General features: G+C 40.1%; 1 protein-coding gene across 1 annotated transcript in view; it reads right to left on the bottom strand.

Moving 5' to 3' along the window:
- Positions 1 to 3654: 3654 nt before the first annotated feature.
- Positions 3655 to 20028, bottom strand: part of smpd3 (sphingomyelin phosphodiesterase 3) — a gene marked incomplete at both ends in the record, with an annotated part of 29557 nt that continues 13183 nt past the window's right edge. The window contains 6 exons of the mRNA XM_083893185.1: positions 3655 to 3756; positions 5508 to 5676; positions 5914 to 5977; positions 9010 to 9099; positions 10090 to 10251; positions 16895 to 16970. Coding sequence (XP_083749311.1) covers positions 3655 to 3756; positions 5508 to 5676; positions 5914 to 5977; positions 9010 to 9099; positions 10090 to 10251; positions 16895 to 16970 — 663 coding nt within the window. The remainder of the gene's footprint in view (positions 3757 to 5507; positions 5677 to 5913; positions 5978 to 9009; positions 9100 to 10089; positions 10252 to 16894; positions 16971 to 20028) is intronic.

Here is a 20028-nt window from a genome sequence, read left to right as displayed (position 1 = left end):
TCATTAGTGAATTGTTGATAATCGGTGTAACAAAAGATACATTTAAAAAGTTATAAAAATGAACTTATATTACTTAAATTGTACTTCCCCCCCACAAGCAATAACTTATGTACCCTAAGTAAATATTCTTAGAGAAACTCACTACTCACTACTGACATATAAACATGAAGAATAAAACAAAGTAAACAACACTTTTGTTAGATCCTGAAGAATCTAACCGGGGCTCAACTTCATAAAAAAAAATAAATAAAAAAAAATAATAATAATTGTGTAAAGTTTGACTTAAAAAAAGAACAGATACAAACCCTGGTAATTGTCAGTAGGTGTCAGGTGTCAGAGGACCTGTCCACTCAGACTGAATCCAAAATGACAGTTACATGCATAACAAAAGTCACACATTCACACCCTCACAGCTGCACTCCCATGACAGTTATGATGCATATACCCTTGAATGACATTGACTGTACTGACCTACTACCCATTATCGCGTCCCGCTGACTGCACAGTGTGTTCAGACGAACACCGGTTAGCACGTTTGTATCGAGAAATAAAACTTTATTATTAACACTTTCTGTGTGCCGAGACACAGTTCAAACACTATTGTAAACATTTGTCACCACACCGACCATGGGAATTAAACTGTATTTGTAACCATTAACTGTTTGTAATCTTCTAACAGTAGCATTCAGCACCTGAGAAGTTCACGTTTTTCAATTTTGTGAATAAAACTGTCCTATCCTATAGCGGTAACGTGAGACGGGCTAAAACAGAGCTAGCTCATGTCCGTATATAGTGAACACATTATGTTGGGCACAGTCAAGTAATGACGTGTGCACCTATCTGTTATGCTAACGTCACGCTAACGCTAATGGAAACTGTAATGTGCACCACTCATCAATATCATACACTTATCAAATCATAATCTGCTTGTAAACTTAATCTGTTTCTCTTTATTCGTCTTCTGCTTGTGTTTTAATGCTGCACATGTTTTATATTTGCTGCTGCCGACATGTATCTTGGCCAGGACTTCCTTTGTAAAAGAGGTTCTTAATCTCAATGGGATTTTCCTGGTTTAAATAAAGGTTGAATAGAATAAAAAATACAACATTTGAAGATAGGATAATCTATAATTTTGAAGGGAGAAAAAAAAGAAAGAAATTTGCTGAATAAAGGACATTATTTTTCTAAACTTAATTTAAAAGAGAACTGTGATGATTGCTTTTTCACTACATGGTACCGGCACGGCAAGACTCTACATGGTTTGGTTGGTTTTCCATTACAACATCGTACCTCCTCAACGTGGGCACCGCTGCATGAAACTGCCCATGACTTAGTTTTATACGTGACACACACAAACTAGCAGTTATTTTCAATGCTCTGAATCATTATGGTATCAGCTCAGCTCGCTTAGAACCTCGCAAGAGCAAGATACTAAAATAGTACCAGGTACCAGGGACTATCAATAATGAAAAAGCAAAGAAAAAAAAACGTGCCAAGTCGAGCCGTGCTGATACTGGGTAATGGAAAAGCACCATTAGAGTTGTCTGCATCTCTTAACGTTTAGACCAGCTTCCATATTTAATACAGTATACTGTGAGCACCAAAGTCACTCGGTCAACAGGGGACATGGACATGTTGCACTTTTAGAAGTCTCATGACATTCACAGTGACGCAACTCTGCTCTTTACAAAGTTTCAGTTCCAGTTAGACTCCATGGCCAGTGTGGCTCTGTTAGATGCTCTGCTATAATAGAAGCATTGTGAATTAATCATGAATCATTTTTGTTATTTTTGGTGTCCAGCTGGCAGCTGAAGCAACATGACAAAGGGTCAGGAAGAGAGATGACTTAAGTTGAATCAATATCGAGGAAAAAAATGGATTCTGTATATTTACCTGACACTGATCGGGCGTTTTTAAGTGTTGGTTTTGTAGTTGCTGTCACAAAAAGGCTGGGGCGACAGTTTGTCGCTCTCACACACAAGAAAACTGGGCTGCATGCTTTTTTTTTTGTCAGCTACTCATGTTACTTACAGCATGGTCAGAGTCTAGACTGTATGGTTTGCACATAAGCTGACAATAACTCTGTTGTGACTGGGGGAACTCCTAGTGTGGCCAACATAGGCGACATCACCCTCTGCACATGGTGTGTGTGTGTGTGTGTGTGTGTGTAGTTACATCAGCAGGGTTCCAGTCTCGCATGCACAAATGCTTCTCCGGTGTGTCTCAGGCCAAAATGCATCTCATCAGGCATCCATTCTCAAGCAAGCAAGTATATCGAGCAGGTATATTAACGCTGTAAACTGATACCAATTTTTCCTTCATGCATCAGCAAATCCTCAGTTCATACTCATAGACATAACATGTCCTTCACCATAACATTTCCACCAATCATGGTCAGAAAAAAAAAAGACATGCTCTAAGCATTTCATAACAATTTTCTTCTTTAGCTTCATCCCTTTATACAATAAATCTTGTTAGAAAGATACAATATATTATTAAACAGGCGTTGAACTCACTATAAAAAGTAATGGTGGTGGCGATAGAAATTGTGTCATGTTGTTTTTGTTTTTTTTCAGAATTTAGAAAGACTACTTTTAGTTATATTTGTTTAAGAAAAAAAGACACTTGTCGAGGTTCCTGGGAGTGACGAGGGAGTCGTAAGGTGAATGACTGACAGCAGAACACGGGGACACAGATGTGCAGTGTAAACGCTGGTCAGCAGCTGTACATCTCATTCTTATCACTTCAATTATTCTTTCTTTCTTTTTTTAACACAGTCACTAAAGAAGGAGGATCCAACAGTCCCTGAAGGTAAAGTCATCGTACTTACACTACAGCTAAAACAGATCCAATAAAGGAGTGTGTGTGTGTTCTTGTACTTGCAGCATTATACTGAGGACCAGCGAGGCTTTTTAACCAACAAAGTAAGGTCATTTTTACAAAGTGAGGACATTTTTGCCGGTCCTCACTTTGTTGTCATTCAAATCACTTCTTCAGGTTGTAAACATGCTATTCTCTGTTTTTAACAGAGGTCCTCAATTTGGTACAAAAACCCATTTTCCAGCCCTGGTGTTTCACACACGTTTTGCTCTGGGGCTCCACCTGCAGACATTTTATGATACTGCACCCAGTAGTTCTTTATAGATGTTATTTATGAAGTAGATATTTGTATTTTGTGTTGATTTATAAAGTGGAAATGCTGGTCCTCACTTTGTCAGCACTTTTACCCAGTCCTCAGTATGTAGCAAATACAAGAATGTTTGTGTGTGTGTGTGTGTGTATGTGTGTAAAATGGCTACATGAAACAATTCACGGTAAATAAAAAAGTCTCTGTATTCAAGAGGGAGTGTAGGGGAACGCCAGGAGAGTGTGTGTGTGTGTGTGAAAATATCTCTCTGGCTCTTTAAACTGAATTCCCTGCTCTTCTCCATCCCAGAGTTTTTCTCTCTTCTACATCTACCTACTGAACATCCATTCATCCACTGAGCACTCCTCCACACCTTCATTTCTCCAACACACCTTCATAAGAGCCTCCGTATTTGTAAAACTCTCTCAAATCCTTTCCTCGCCTATAGATCACTTGCCGTTCCTCCATGGCAGTATTTTAAAGAAAAACAACAACAGCAAAAATAAAAACTAACTCGGACGGTCAGTCTAAGGCTCCTCTTCCCCGGTGGAAACAGCCAATCGCATGGCCACAGAGAGGTGGTCAGTGAGGCCGGCCAACTGGGTGACAAAGCTGAACTCCTCAATGTCCTGTAGGGGGCAGAGAGAAGAACCATTGTTATTATTACACCATGAGTGGAAGTGGTTAAGGTAGCACACACGCTGTCACATCGCAAAACAGTCTTGTGCATCAGTGTCTTTAATCAACAACACCCACAACTTTGAAAGCCGCCTTTCTGGGGAGCAGTGCCCTCTGTAGGCAGACATGGTAATTCATTCAGTTGTACTCAATGGGAGATCATGATGACTTTTTGTTGTTTCCTTCACCAAGTACGAGAGCAAAAGATCCAAATATGGATCGAGGAGAGAGACAGAAGGCGCTGTGGCTTAGTTGGTCAAAGCGTCTGTCTTGTAAATAGGTGATCCTGGGTTCAAATCCCAGCAGTGCCATTAAATTGTGCTGATAGTGCTGATTAGGACAGAAGTTATGCTTCAACTTAAATCAAATTTATTTATATAGCCCACAATTACAAAACACAGTTTGTCTTACGGGGGTTTCACAGGGTAGGTAACATCCTCTCTCCTTAGACCCTCGACCAGGGTAAGGAAAGGGAAAAAAAAAAACCTTATAACAGGGAAAAATAAAGAGGTAGAATCCTTCAGGAGAACCACAGGTGAGGGATCTACTCCCTGGACGGACAGACGTGCAGTAGAAGTTACCCAAAACATACAATACACAATTACAAATGCCTTTAAATCTTTAAATTCCAGGATCCATCTGGATCACTGGGTTTGTCACAGCCTGTAGCACAAACAACTGCTTCTTAGTCTTTTTTTACACGTTTCCAACAGGATTTGTTTTTCTAAAAAAGCAGCAGTGCGACATAATGTGGCTGAGTTGGTCAGATATCTTTCTAGTATATTTCTTTCTAGTGTATTCAACTTTACTATATACATATTCAACATTGTTAAGTGACTTATTCTAGTATTTCTATCACAATTGTCTCAGCCAAGGAGGGTTTGTTATGGATTTCCAGAAATGAGGTTACACTGAACAGAATGTCCATAGAAATTTTGCATAGGATTAGGGCATGACCCATCGAAGAACCCATCAATTAATCAGAGCAAATTTGATAAAGGGAATTTTTCGCCCCCATTATGTTTAATATTAATTAGAATTTTTTTTTGACAAAAGACAAAGAATCATGATGAAAACTAAAAAGTACAAACTAAAGAAGAGCAGGATTTCTGCTCAGTGTGACATGAAATGACAGTTGCTACATTCTGACACAAGGTGGCATCACAGCATAGCGGTGGTACATGGAGGAAGGCAGGGTGAGAGCGAGAAAAAGAAAAGATTGTCCCCTTATATTTTTCTCCCCAGTTGCTGTTGTTGCATGTCATTGTTTTCCTTTTGGGTTTTTAATTTGATTCTAATCCTTTTAACAAGCTGAATGTGTTACTGTGCGTTGAGGTTGAACAGAAACATCCAGCCGTGCATCGAGCTGTTCAGGGAGATGCTAACAGGTTGGTGCTCTGACACCTTTGATAGACAAGTGTGTCTTCAGCTGATCAGTCGATGAGCCTCCAAACAAAGTTGTCCTCACAAAGTGTCTCAATACTTTAGTAAATGTTTTGTCTTTTCAGTAAATGTGCTAGAAAAAGGGACAAACTTCTAGTGTATTTAAGTTGGCATCTGTTGACACCATCAATATTCTCTACCATACAGAAGAATTGGATATACAGTTGTCTTTCTACCATTAAGTGTTGATAATAAACACTTTTTTTTTTTTCTAATAAACACAATTTTGCCAGCTTTCCCTGCTGAAGTTAAACCATACCAGTTTCCAGTCCGGCTGCAGGCCCTCGTCGCTGTAGAGGAGGTAATCGATGCGGCGCCCGTTGCCCTTGAGTGGGATTTTCCTTCCCTTCTGACTGCTGGCGGGACATTGGCTCTTACTGGGAGGAAACACCACGTACTCCTTCCTCCCTTCCTCGTTCTCCATCACTCTGACGGACACATGGTGCAGTGAGAGGATAAGTCAGTGACGTTTGGACAGAAGTACAGATAATACACATAAGGGCAGGGAATGAATGAAGCCATAAATATATATATATGTATGCTTAAGCTGCTGCACTGTTGCATTCTAGTGGCTTCAACCATTTTCTTCCGAGACCTTGGAAAGATACTGATTTAATACAGCGCAATATGAGTGAAAACACAACAAGGATGTGTTTCATACTCACTTTTGTAAACTTTCAGGGGAGCTGACCTCGTCATCATAAAGGCCACTGGGATCCAGTAAAGTACCTAAAGTGTTGAAATCACACACATTTTTTTTTTCATTTCAAAGTGCAATATTATTGGAAAAAATGCACTCTTTACATGAACAGTCCAGCCCTTGAGCTCTGTTTTCTATATTTTATTTATTGCCTTCTGATGTTATTGATGTCAACATTAATCACAGCTTAAGTAATAATAATTTCAAAAAAAGCTTCAAGTGTGTATCTGCTGCCAATGTGTATTTTTTCCTCTCAGTGGATGATTTATCAGGATGACAGTGGAATAATAATAAGAATCAGTGATTTACGTCTGGCATTTAACCTGCCAGGAGCATTTTTTCTAATCTTTGAGATGAGGCTCTCAGAATTGATCCGACCCTTGATATATCTGTATATCTGAATGAATATTGACTCAGGGAAGCACCACATTTTCTAAACTGTGTCAGCTTTTTATTATTAAAAGGAAATATTCTGATCAGAGACTGACACATTTTCCCTCACCCAATAGTCTTCACTTTTATAGTAGTATAATATAGTATAGTAGATTAGTATTAATAATAGTAACGTATATGTATTCGGGGTCGGTCTGTTGTGTCACGTATGACGTTTCGAGGCGATCGCTCAATGTATGGCGAAGTCATAGGGTACTTCCTGTTTTGTTAGCGAAATGGCAGCTAAATATAAAATGGACGATGTCCTGTTAGGTCAAGTTTGTGTCTGTAGACACGTTCAGGGTCAGTCTCTTGTGTCACGTATGAGGTTTCGAGGCGATCGGTCAATGTATGGCGAAGTTATAAGGCACTTCCTCTTTTGTGGCAAAACGGCAGCTAAATTTAAACCAGCCGACTTCCTGTCAGGTCAAGTTTGTGTCCGTAGACGTGTTCTGGGTCCGTCTCTTGTGTCACGTATGAAGTTTGGAGGCTCAATGTATGTCGAAGTCATAGGGCACTTCGTGTTTTGTGGCGAGACCGCAGTTAAATTCAAAACTCCCGACTTCCTGTTAGAGTCTGTAGACGTGTTTGGGGGCGATCGCTCAATGTATGGCGAAGTCACAGGGCACTTCCTGTTTTGTGGCGAAACAGCTAAATTTAAAATGCACAACTTCCTGTTAGGTCAAGTTTGTGTCCGTAGACGTGTTCGGGGTCAGTTTCTTGTGTCACGTATCAAATTTCGAGGAGATCGATCAATAAATGGCAAAGTTATAGAGCACTTCCTGCTTTGTGGCGAAACGGCAGCTAAATTTAAAACGGCCGACTTCCTGTTAGGTCAAGTTTGTGTCCGTAGACGTGTTCGGGGACGGTCTCTGATGTTTGGAGGCGACCGATCAATGTATGGCGCTTAAGGCACTTCCTGTTCAACGGTCAAAATTCCCTTTTTGAATCTGCAAAACCTGAATTCCAGTATATCGTCATGCTACACCTGTGTGTTGTGTGATGAAACGATCTAGTAAAAGCGAGTTAAAAAAAAAAAGAAAGAAAAGAAAACGAAAAGCAGAAGCTGTGTGTAAAGCGTGAAAGTGGTGGGTAGTGATCTGGGCCTCTGGCCTCAGACTTCTTCATTCACAGATACACATACATACATTCGAGCGGCTCTTTAAGTGACAAAGGAGGCGTCAGCGGACGTTTATCTCTACAGTCTGCAGACCGCGATTCACTGTCATCGACCCCTGATGTACAACAGTCAGAGAGAGATGAGCTCTCAGAGATGCTTCTGACAACGAGGATGTAAGGCCGGTGTGTTTAAAGAGCCCCACATGGAAAGAGCAGCACTCCAGAGAGACTCCAGTCAATTGACATTTGGCAGCTCTTATTCAAAGTAGGTGTGTGATGTGCAGCATGGTATTATTATTTTTTTTTTTATCAGCAAGTTTAAGATGAGTCTCACACTCAGTGCCTGTCTGTCAGGCTGTGCTACCTTCAGCTCATCTGGGAAAAAATGTAGATAAACACAAGATGGCCTCATTCAAGTGGTTAAAAAAAAAAGTTTCTCAGTTTCTCTGTCCTCATAAATTCAGACATCAGCAGCGAGCTGTAGAGCACTTCTGCAGAAGAAGATGAATGTTCATTCACACCAATCCACCCCACGTCTCCTAAAAATACACGCACAAACCACAGTAAACTGTATACGTTGGGGGTTTTTGGGGTTCGTGGTCGACGTTTTGCCATCAAACGAGAACTTGAATGCGCCCACAAAAAGAGAAATGTAAAGATTGTCTTTGTTGATTACCAATCCTCGTGACAGATGACTACTTAGTATTTTTTTTTTGATCTTCAGCCGTGAGACTTTCTATCACATGGTCTCTTGCTTTGCCACGAATCCCAGTGATTTAAATCAGCAGCATGAACTCTGTAGGTTTTCTGTGCATTTGGCAGCCAGGGTTCCCCCCCGTATAGCCGGAATGTTCCTAGAGCTGCAGGCCTCAGCACATTCTCACAAAATCGTCAGCATTGTCAGTAAATCTGAAGAGCTGGCAGCCTGGCTCGGTGCTCATCTTATTTGGCTGGCTATTGTGTTTCATTTATGCCTTATCTCCTTTGAATAAGCCTTTCTGAACATCACCTTCCTCGTCTTTTTTCTTTTTACTTGTTTATTGTTCTATTCCTTCTCTGCTTTCCCCTCTTTTCAGTGACCTAACAGGGTGGCAAAAACGTCCCTGCCCGTATAAACAAGCCTTCCTCTAAATGAACCCTTTCACTCTCTCCTGCCCACGCTGGTGCCTAAAATACCAGTGGCCTAAATAATCCAGACCAAAACCCTCCAGTCTTTACATCACTAAGGCCCGTTGTGTATCGGCACGTTGTACTGTGTGTGTGTGTGTGTGTGTCATCACCCTCTGTGTGTAAATTCACGCAGAAGGTGAATCCTGATTTAGCCACACAGAGGCTAGAGCTTTAACGGTCTTGTCATAATGTAGTAACGCATATTTGTTTAAGGATTTTCATGCGTGAACGCATGTTTATGCTTGAGGAACTACAGCGATGTGTGATGCCAGACTGCGTCCCTATAGAACATATATGGATGTACTTATATATATATGTGTGTGTGTGTGTGTGTCATTACCCAGAGCCCACAGTTTATCCTCCCCTGGCCCCTGGCGACACGGATCCTTGTACTGAGTAAAAAGTGCATGCTGCTGCTCCAGTTTGTCCTCTGGAAAAAAAAAATAAAAGCGCATCAGAACACAGAATACATTCACATCAAACACGTTTAGAGAGAGAGAGAGAGAGAGAGAGAGAGAGAGAGAGAGAGAGAGAGAAATAAATAGGAGGAAAACTGATGACTTTGATTATGTAACTGTGGCAAAGATTCTGCAATGTTTAAAGTAGAGATAAGCAATTAATGTTACCGTGATGTGGGATTTAACTTTGAAGTTGCAACATGATAGTATTTCGTTTTGGGTAGAGCTGCAACAAGCAATTTATACTATTAATTAATATTTGAATTGTTTTCCTGATGAATCAATCAGTTGTTTGGCTCATTGATTGTTAGAAAACGGAAATACAAACACATATATATATACATATATATATATACACACATATATATATATATATATGTATATATATACATATATATATATATATATATATATATATATATATATATACATATATATGTATATATATATATATATATATATACGTATATATATACATATATATATATATATATATATATGTGTGTATATATACATACACATATATATATACATATATGTATATACACATATATACATATATATATATATATACATAAAGCTATATACTGTATATATACTGTATTATATGAACTTCAAAATGATGACCTCAAATCTTTTGTTTTATCAACAGACTAAAGATACTCACTCACAGTTATGAGAATAGTTGGTGATTTAAATAGTAATTGATTTACCATGGATAAATAGATTTATTTCCAGCTCTGTATTTCAAGCTTTTACTCATAAAATTTCGTAAACATATTCATATTTTATTATTTTCCACTGTGGAAAGCCTGCAGGTGGTCTTACACAAGATTTAATGGATTATATTGTACATTGCAGAGATTTCTTTTCACCACTGATGATGAAAATGTGAATGCGTTTGATGCGTGCGTGAACAGAATAGAAGAGAATATCTTTGACTGGCCGTGAAGGCTGCATACCCGAGGAGCAGTTATCAAAGTTGAGATCTCCCAGGATGACATCAAAGGCCACCAGGTCCTCCAGCACCTTCTCGCCTTCAGGCATTTGGGACGAAGACTGACGAAACTCGGCTCCCCACCGGAGCAACAGGTCCAGCTGCTCACATCGTACAGCAGCGTCACCTGATAAATGGACCGTGTGCGTGTAGTAAAGGGAAGGGAGGCAGGAGGCAGGGAGAAAGAGAGGGGGGGAAAAGAGACACAAATTCATATAAAATGCTTGGCTGAAAGTCAGAGTCAAAGTAATGGAGAAAAAATAGTGAAATAAGCATCCGATATAAGATAATATAATATTTCAGGGTACAATTCAATATTAACTCAAATAATTTTATCCAGAGTTCCAAATCTCCAAATATAAAGATATAGGTCATCTTTTTCATTATGTAAGTATGTGGCCAAAAACGGTTGCTACACTCAAATTCAAAATGCCGAGGTCTTTTCTCTGCCATTTTGGCTCAGGCGTAACTGGCAACCCGTGGTTGCTCGGCAGCTGAGACTCTACTTACTGCAATGATTGGTAAGACGGCGGTAGGTGGCGCTACACGCCAAAACATGATTTCAAAACATAAACATGATTTGCAGTCTGCAAAATATGTTTTTTAATGCAAATATTTTGTCTGTACTGTTGTTGTTGGTGAGTTCAGTTTGTTATATGAACATTATTCCTGAGTCTCTGTGACATATTAGGAGGAGTTTATGGCCATTTGCTTTGGATTTATCACATAATGCACCTTTAACTGTTCTTTCCTCGTCTTCAGCTGCCGTTTCATTTAAAAGCTATGATAAACTCTGCTGTGCGTCATTATAATACAATCTTCTTTCACTTGTTCAAGCACAAACTGCACCAAACTTGTGCATAATGACATTATGTCTATTAGCACAGTCATTTTTTTGTCCTTCTCACCTAAATTTAAGACGATAACTCAAAAACTAAAGTTTTAATTGAAACTCAGTGGGAGTCAATGGCATGAATCACAAAAGAGTGGATAAGATTAATAGAATGAAATTCACTTTCTTTAACATCAGCCAATTCCAGCTGATAATCGTGGACAGGTCGCTTGTCCACCACAGGACAATCGTACTCAAATTCACACACCTACACTCTTAGAAATAAAAGTGCTAAGTAGAACCACATACGGTTCTTCGGCTTGTCCTCATAGAAGAACCCTTTTTATAAAGGTTCCACCTGGAACCCTTTTGGAGGGTTCCACCAAGAACCCACCCTTTATTCAGGAAAGGGGTTTTAAAGGGTTCTCTGGATCAAAATGGTTCTTACTGGAACCATTAGTATTACCAAGAATCCCTGAAGAAAGGGTTTTTCAGAAGCAAATGGTTCCAGGTAGAACCTCAGCCCTTGAAGAAGGACCCTTTTGGAACCCTTATTTCTAAGAGTGTATGTGTCCAACTAACCGCTGCATGTTTTTGAATGGACCGGGTCGCGAACCCAGGTCTTTTTGCTGTAAGGCAACAGTGCTAACCACTTTATTATGTTGATCATATTTTAGTCCATTGTTCAGTCCACTTTTTTTCTCCCTTTGGCAAAGTTCGCCTCGGTCCACTCCTGCCAGAAAAGAATCAGATAAATTGGAAGTGAAGAGCGAAGGGAGGAGGTGTCTGGAGGGAGGTGGTGTGGGTGTGTGTGTGTGTGTGTGAGAGAGAGAGAGAAATAACCGCTGAATTGTCGAGAGTGTGAGAAACAAAGAGGTGTCAAGATATCGGTGGGTGAGTGGGTGGCTTTGGCTTTGATTTGCTCTCAACTGCGGCGCAAGTAGATGCGTAATGTCATGTGTTGTGTTTTTTATTTTGTTCCCCTGTGGAGGCGTGCGTTTGCTGTACAGTTATCTATGTGAATAATGAGTGCGTCTGTGGCATCTCTCATCTTGGCTCTCCCGTGTGCAAACTGTGCGTTCATTTGTGACGAAATCGCAAAAGTTAATTAAACGATAGAACACCAAAGTAACGCGGTCCTCAATGGTCTAGATCAGGGGCCTCGAACTCAAAATGACCTGGGCGCCAGTGAACTTCTAGTCTGGTCAGGAGGGGCCAGGTCAAGTGAAAAAAGTCCAACAATTCGGGGAGTTTAGTGATTAGAAATGAAGATTATATCTTGATAATCCATCATGCTTTTGCAATTACAAATATTGAGGATGACATTTCATACCATTTCAAAGTAAAAGTGTTGTGTGGCTCACAAAAAAAACATATTTATGACACAATATAAAACAGAACTAAAACATGAAATCAGCATATAACATGCGGACAATTGTAATTAAAACAAGAGACAAACTTATATATAATTAAATGTTGAAGTTAATCATTTCAAAATAAGTGTAGGGCGGCAGGATATATACACTGGCGGGCCACATTTGGCCTGCGGGCCGCAAGTTTGAGACACTTGGTCTAGATTAAATAGGGCTACAGCTACATGGGTAATGTCAAACATGTATATTCAACTTACTTAGTGTGAACAGGCTTTGAACATTGTATTGTTTTAATAATGTGCCTTTTGCAGTGATTCCACATCCGTTTTGGCCCAGGTTTTAGACCAAAATTAGTGGAACAGAAAATTCGGAAACACTTTAGATTTATGGAACACATTCACCATTAACTAGGTGCTTGCTAACATTGCATATAAGTAGCATACTAGCCCTTTATTTTTTTTTAGTCATGTCACAACAGATAGTTATATGTAGATAATAGTTGTGGAAATTCTCTGCTGCTGGTGAAGAATGAAATAGAGAACTTCTGCCGACAAGTTTTTATTCTCGTTTGCAAAGAAAAGGTCAATCTTCACAGGAGTGATCCTAACTGGAGAAAGACCCAGAGCGAAGTGAGCCCTCCACATTTATACCTGAGCAACTCCCCTTTTGCATTCCTCCAATAGACAAAGAGTCTGCCATTCAAGGCGGTGTTTTGACACCTCTTTGTCTACTGTAGGTATCGGGGAGCCCTGCGGATGTTGCAGGAAGGTGTCAGTTCAGGCTAGACATAATACACAATATACAATACTCTATACACAAAGGACCTGGTATTCTGTGTTCGGCAGGTATAGGGTGATGGGCAGTTGTAGATCTGAGACAGAGCAATTTAATTTACCATTACACGGTAGAAAAGGGTGTTAATACGTGCTTAATGATTACTAAAATTCACATTTGAATATATTTGAAATCAGTACATTAAAGTGGGAGTACGAGGGATTGCTGTACCAAAAATGACCCAGAACTTCTGCAACTGGGTCACACTTACGGAGGATTTTCATTGGTTGCTTCCATAAAGCTGGGACTCATACGGATGTGGCTCAAAGTGTGGGTTTGATGTTTGATGCCCTGCTGCTGAGTCAAAATGTCCTTTACAAGACACTGAACAACCAGATTGCACCTGATGGCTGAGTGAGTGCTAGAAAAGCACTTTATACTGTAAATAGTTAATTGACCCAAAGGTTGAACAATGTTATTCTGTAGAGTTTCACTGACTCTTATACTGTGTTGACTCTTTATACGTTATATATTTGCCACATACTTTCAATATATTAAACCTTTCCCTCCAGCGCACTTCTTGAATGATTTCAGAGTCAGAAAAAATAGCTGTGCACAAAAATCCACCGGCCACAGGCTTCAACATGACAAATGTTAGTCAAGTATACACCGCTCCAAGTGTCGCTTCCATGATGCTGTTGGAAATTACAGAGGCACAAAGGAAAAGCCACTCTGTGCTGACTGGTCAGGGCCTAAGAAAACAAAATCACTTCCTCGCCCGAGCCAGATTGGATGTCAGTTTGAATAACGATGATGTGAAATGAAATGGAAATGCAGTTTTGAATATGAGCCTGTTAAAGGACACAGTCTGTCACATTATGCCGTGTTCTAATAATAATCATTTACTAAAACTCTCATGGTACAAACACCTTATATTTACTTCTAGAGATTACTTATTTACAATATAAATAAGAAAATACAAACTCATATACTTAATATACATGAAGATAATAATAATAATACATAGGCTTTATATAGCACTTTTCTGGAAAAAAGTATGTTGACAAAGGAGCCAACCTAGCAACTTTTTTTTTTTATTATGCAACAGCTTCTAAAATTGTCTTTATAGTGTCTTAAATTAACACCAAAAAAAAAGCAAATTAATGTTGTTCAAAGTGATCAAAAGCAACACTGGGAAATAACCAAGTGTAGATGTATCAGGAGTAATAAAAAATAAACAAAATAATAAGTCTGGCATTGTTAAAAAACAGTCCAATCTGTTAAAACATAGTTTCTTGCAGTTGTCGTCCTCCATTAAAAAAAAAGTACTTTTCTTCCACCAAAATTGAGGTTTTCACTGACTTTCACTATGAACTATTTTACATTCCAAAGTAGAACATAAACGTAGAAGAGTTGTTGCCATTATGTGCTGATTTTGCCAAACAATGTCATGGTTATTTAAAAAAAGGCAAAAACCAGACTTTCTGTCTTTGTGTTCTAGCTGTTCATGTTTGGTGATTGTTTTAAATACACAGTGGCAGCCGTTGTGTCATAATAACACCCTCCGTTTTTATGTAGAAATTCAGAAAATACTATTCTCTGCTGTGTTTTGAATTCAAAACCGTTCCTTTGTAATGCAAATGACTGTTTACACGGTTTTCTGTGAAAACAAGGCTTATAAGGGATCATTAAGAACGTGGATGGTGCAGTTCTATAACAATTACCCTGCAATCACTTTCAACATCATAAAACTTCTAACACAAAACCACAAAAGTTTTAAGTCTGTTTCAGGTTTTAAAAAAATGGATTTTAACACCAAAGTGTATCTATTTTTGTGTGAATGTAGTATAACATACAGTAAATATTTCATGCCTGTTGACAAATGAATTTGCCTGCACGGCAGTCGATGACCACAGGGAGCAGGAGACAATAATACAGCACAGCTTCTCTCGTTAAACTGTAGGTATATGTTGAATAATTTAGGTATAATAAAGAGTCCGTCAGCCTCACTTCTTCACTTCTTACTAGACGCTGCTGCCTCTGATGAGCAGTTTGGTTATTGGCTGTGGGCAAAGCGGGGCAAAGCGATGATTTAGCTTCGACAAGTTGAGAACATCTGAGGCACTCTGAGGAAGATGATGAGTTAAAACACCTTTAATATTTCATTGCTATTGAAATCAAGAGTAGAAAATATGTCTGCAATACTGTTGATCAGTGGAGCAAAAGGCTGCTTGAGTGGGATTAATGTGTTGCCAAACGTTAAGCTAAAAGGTTGAGATGGAACCTGAATAGATCAACCTTTTGTTTGACATTTATTGGCGTTGTGTGTCGGGGGAAAATTTAAGGTCTGAGACTGCTTTGGTAGAACCTCAGCCCTTGTAGAAGAACACTGGCATCAGGAACATTGTTTCATTTGCCATCTTCAAATCCCACCTGAAAACCCACCTTTTTAAACAGGCCTACTCCGTCTGACTCTTTAACCCCCTACCCGTTGCTATTACCTTGTTTTTTTTTTGTTTTTGTTTTTTTTGTTTTTTTTTGTACGGCGACCTTGAGTGTCTTGAAAGGCGCCTTAAATATAATGCATTATTATTATTATTATTACTTTTGGAACCCTTATTTCTAAGAGTGTAATACAGTTTTCTATGAGGTCATGTTGTCTTGCAATCCTTGGTTGTAACAAGAAGTGATTTGAGCTTATACTGTTGCCTTTTTATCACCTCAAACCAATCTGATCATCCTCCTCTCACTCTCTGTACCTCCGGCATCAACAAGGCATGTTTGCCCAGAGAATTGCTGCTCACTTTTCCAGACCATTCTCTGTAAAAACCTAGAGACCGTTGTGCATCAGTATCCTATTAGATCAGTTTCTGAATCACCAGCTCACACCAACAAACATGCCGCGTTCAGCCCAAAATACAGCTCTACGTGAATTATCTTGGTATAAAAATAAAGGTAATGCTTGTGAGATACCATCAAACATGTAAGCATTCCTCTAGATAGACTAGAATAAATCTAGGTTGTCACGTTCCTGATGTTTACACGATCAGGCTGATTCTCCGGTGACATTCATCAATGTTTAAACCTTTTTTAAGGGTGTTATGTGTTTTCACTGTGTTTGGTGATCATATGAGCTTTTAGTGGAGTTTATGACCTTTCTGCAGGCATGCAAAAGTTACACATGGCTTTATGGCACATTTGGTGCTACGTGCTATGCCCTGGCTCTGGAGGTTTCTTCTCCCTCCGTTGCTCACTTTAAAGTGCTGTGAATGGCTGATTTTGATATGTTGAATATACCTTAAGAAGTGTATGCTGTTAATTACATCTTCTTGCATCATAGATCTCCTACGTGGACTATAAAGGTTTCCCGTATACAGCTCCGTCCTCTGAGGAGAAGAATCAGGTCTCCTTGCCCCCTACTCCTCCACCCCCACCATTCACAACCCCCAAGGCCTGATGTGTGATGTATTTTTAGCCCTACACTGCTATATTTAGACATGTGAGAAACGTAGGAGCAGCTCAGAATAGCAGGGGGAAAGGAGGGGAGACGTGTCTTTGGTAAAAAATGAGGAAGGCATCGACCGGGGGCTTTAAATAGGGCCGTGACGCCTGAAACAGCTTGAACCAGTCACCATGGGAACAGCAGGAAGATGCATGCAGTGGTTTTGATTCACCCATTTATCTAGCTAGCTCTATCTAAACACACACACACACACACACAAAGAAGCACACAGTCGTAGCTTTTTGGCTTGCTATAGAGCGAGGGTGAAAAGCAGAACGTGTCACTGTACCTTCTATGGCATGAAGATGAGTACACGTGAGGTATCCGACCACCCTTTGCTCCTGATGGGAGGTGCCCACGTGAACCTGCAGGGGAACCAGAGACAAACACATGACATATTAATGTCACTCGGCTGTTAAAAACAAGAGAAACATCAAAGCCCTTCATAACAAGTGTGTTTGTGTGTGGAGAGAGAGAGCGTGTGAGGTGAAACGCCACTGATCCCTGTGGGAGAAACACAGACATTACAGCTCAGTATTTTGCATGTTCTCTCCATGTGTGCGTCGGTTTTCTCCGGGTTCTCCGGCTTCCTCCCACAGTCCAAAAACATGCAATATGGGGATTAGGGAAATTAGACACTCTAAATTGACCATAGGTGTGAAAGTGGGTGGTTTTTTTTTTTGTCTCTATGTATGTGGCTCTGTGATGGACTGGAGATCTGTCCAGGGTGTGACCTCACCTAACGCCCTTTGTCAGCCGAGGTTGGCACAGCGCTCCCCCGTGACCCTCATGAGGAGGATAAAGAGATAAAAGAAGGATGGATGAAAGAAAAAAACTATACAGAAAGTGGGAAAACAAAATGGAAAGCTGATGTTTGTACATCTAATAATTAGAAGATTATAATACTACTGAATCATGAACTCTGGCCATTAGCCTGTTGAAAATAAAAAGTCCATTCACATGTTGTCTTATATATGTAAGTATAGGAACATTTGCATTGAATCCTCTCTGATTACTAATGTGATTGCAGCTGGAGCATCAGCATGCGTTTGCACTGCGCCCCAAGTGATGTGGCTAAAAAAAGGGTAAATTGCAGCGAGCACCTGCCATCGACTGTGAGCTGTGCTGCCTCCGCTCATCAGCATCCAACAATCAGACGCCGTGTTTTGCCTTCAGAAAACGTACCAATAATTATGGTTTATATTCCTGTTGATTGAGTTATTTAGACAAGTCTTATTAGTTATCTCCTGCGTTGTTTTGTCCGAGACTATTATCCACTTCCTCTCCCAAGGCTCACATACTGTAAACACACTGGGAACACGGCTCTGAGGATTAAGGTGCTGTCAATTAAATCGATTAAATGATGCCTTATCTGGCATGGAAATATTCTGACTTCCCCTCAACAGGCTATTCGTAACACTCCATAAGTAACACTCCATTCAACCGCTCCAAGATGATCTAATCTATGTATTTTGGATGCGGCGAGATGAATGAAAATGTCATTTATTTCTTCACAATACTGAGTTGAAGACATAATTTCTTTAGCATAGCTTTATGCTCCGGCCTTCATTTGTGAGCAGTGAGCCTGAGCAATGCTGTGATGAGCCGAGCATCACTTAAAGGTTTAATCAGAGAACTTGAGCATCAGTGTGCTGTGCACCAAGGGAAAGAGGACACACAGCGAGGCAGAGGCTGGTGGGTGGCTGCAGACTGATGATGGAGGAGGAGGTGGAGGAGGTGGATGAGGAGGAGTGAAGGGCTGCAGAGAAAGGGATATAGTGATTGTGCGATGGTTAGCTTGAAGTGGGAAGATGTCTGGGTGGAGGAGCTCCGTAACGAGGCAGAGTACACGATGTCAAAAGACAGCCTTGAAGCAGCCTTGCTCTTACTGCAGCTACATAACCAAGGAGGGATGCTTTTTTTTTGTGAAAGTCAGCAATCAATATACCACTTAATCTAAGTAACACTGCATCATTTTTTATTTAGACCGTAGACTGTTGCCAGCTGAAATTCAACATGCTGCTGATCCAATTAATGAAGGCTTTTACGTTTGATGCTCTAAAAGCTTGCCATCTCAAAATAATCCTCTGACAAACATGAAAATGGCACTTTATCTTTCAGTCTGTCGTTTTATTTTGTATCCGACAGGAGCACACAGCGCGTGCATCGGTACATCGTACGAGTCAGTAGGAGTGGTCAAGCGCCACTTACAGCTGCTGTCAGGGAAATGTTAAAGTTCAGCTTCACTTTTTCTGACAGCGATCGCTGATCTGCAGTTGTCGGATCGTGTGATGTGTGGCTCTCTCTGCGTCAGGGGGTTTTGCGGCAAACCGAGGAGAAACGCTTCCACTGTCCCACTTCAACACTTTATCCAATCAGTAGCCAGAACTCCAGAAATAAACGCCACCATTTTTTTTGATCGTCATGTTAATGCGGTCTCAGTGACTCCATTAGCGACAAATTGACAGTAATTTAAGTGGAGCAGAGACACACGGACAGCAATGAAATGCTCACTTCAATCTGTTTATCCAAACAGTTGGAACGGAAAAGCAAAGGTTGTTGGCATTTTCAATTTAAATGCAAATTGATTGTGCTGGGATTCCAGTAAATAATAATAATGAAAAAATCACCTTTATCCTCTTTCACTGCCTATTTGCATAATGCTTTAAGAAGCTGGTTGTGTACTAACTGACACAGAATTTAAAATGTGCTATTGATCTGCAACTATGCAAATTATGCCGGTGCACCTACATGGGAACGTGCAACTACACCAGCGCAACCACTGCCAACTCTGCCATGTGACTATAACCACACGCTCCTACAGTGAGATGAAACATGCATGTGGTCGGACAAGTGAAAGGGAGGAGCAGAACATGAGGAATGACTTAAGTAGAGACCTAGAGACAGGGTAAGAGTTAGATGGTTACATGAGTCTTGATTTATCAGCCCATATGAATAAGCAGAGAAAATAAAGGGACCCATAGAGGCAAGAGGCCTGCACTTTTCAATTTAGTTTCATAATTTCAAAGGGTTTCTGGCATTGTTCAGAAAGGTGCTTTGATCTGACGTGCTACAGTAACCTTAGATTGACCAATCCTCAGCAAACCAACCCTTACTCAAACCCTCAGGCAGACCTTTGAAGAATACTGCAATGAGCACAGCTTTAAAGGGCCAGAAAGAAACATGAAATAGCATCAATGTTTATGACCGCTGTCCGCCCAAAAAACACAACCAAACACCAACATCGAGCAGAAAACAGGGCATGGGTAATGTTGTCAGAACTAGGGAAATGAAACCTGAAAACATGCTGAGAGCACAATGATGTAAGAAAAAAAAAACATATTCCCGTCCATTATGGTCTCTACGTTTGGTAGATGACGGATCAGCTGTAGGGGAAGTGGATTACAACCGTGGATACAGATG

Source organism: Microchirus variegatus (genome assembly GCF_963457635.1).
Source record: "Microchirus variegatus genome assembly, chromosome: 8".
Taxonomy (NCBI): Eukaryota; Metazoa; Chordata; class Actinopteri; order Pleuronectiformes; family Soleidae; genus Microchirus; species Microchirus variegatus.
The sequence above is the reverse complement of the archived record's forward strand: the minus strand, read 5'-3'. Positions and strand labels throughout refer to the sequence as shown.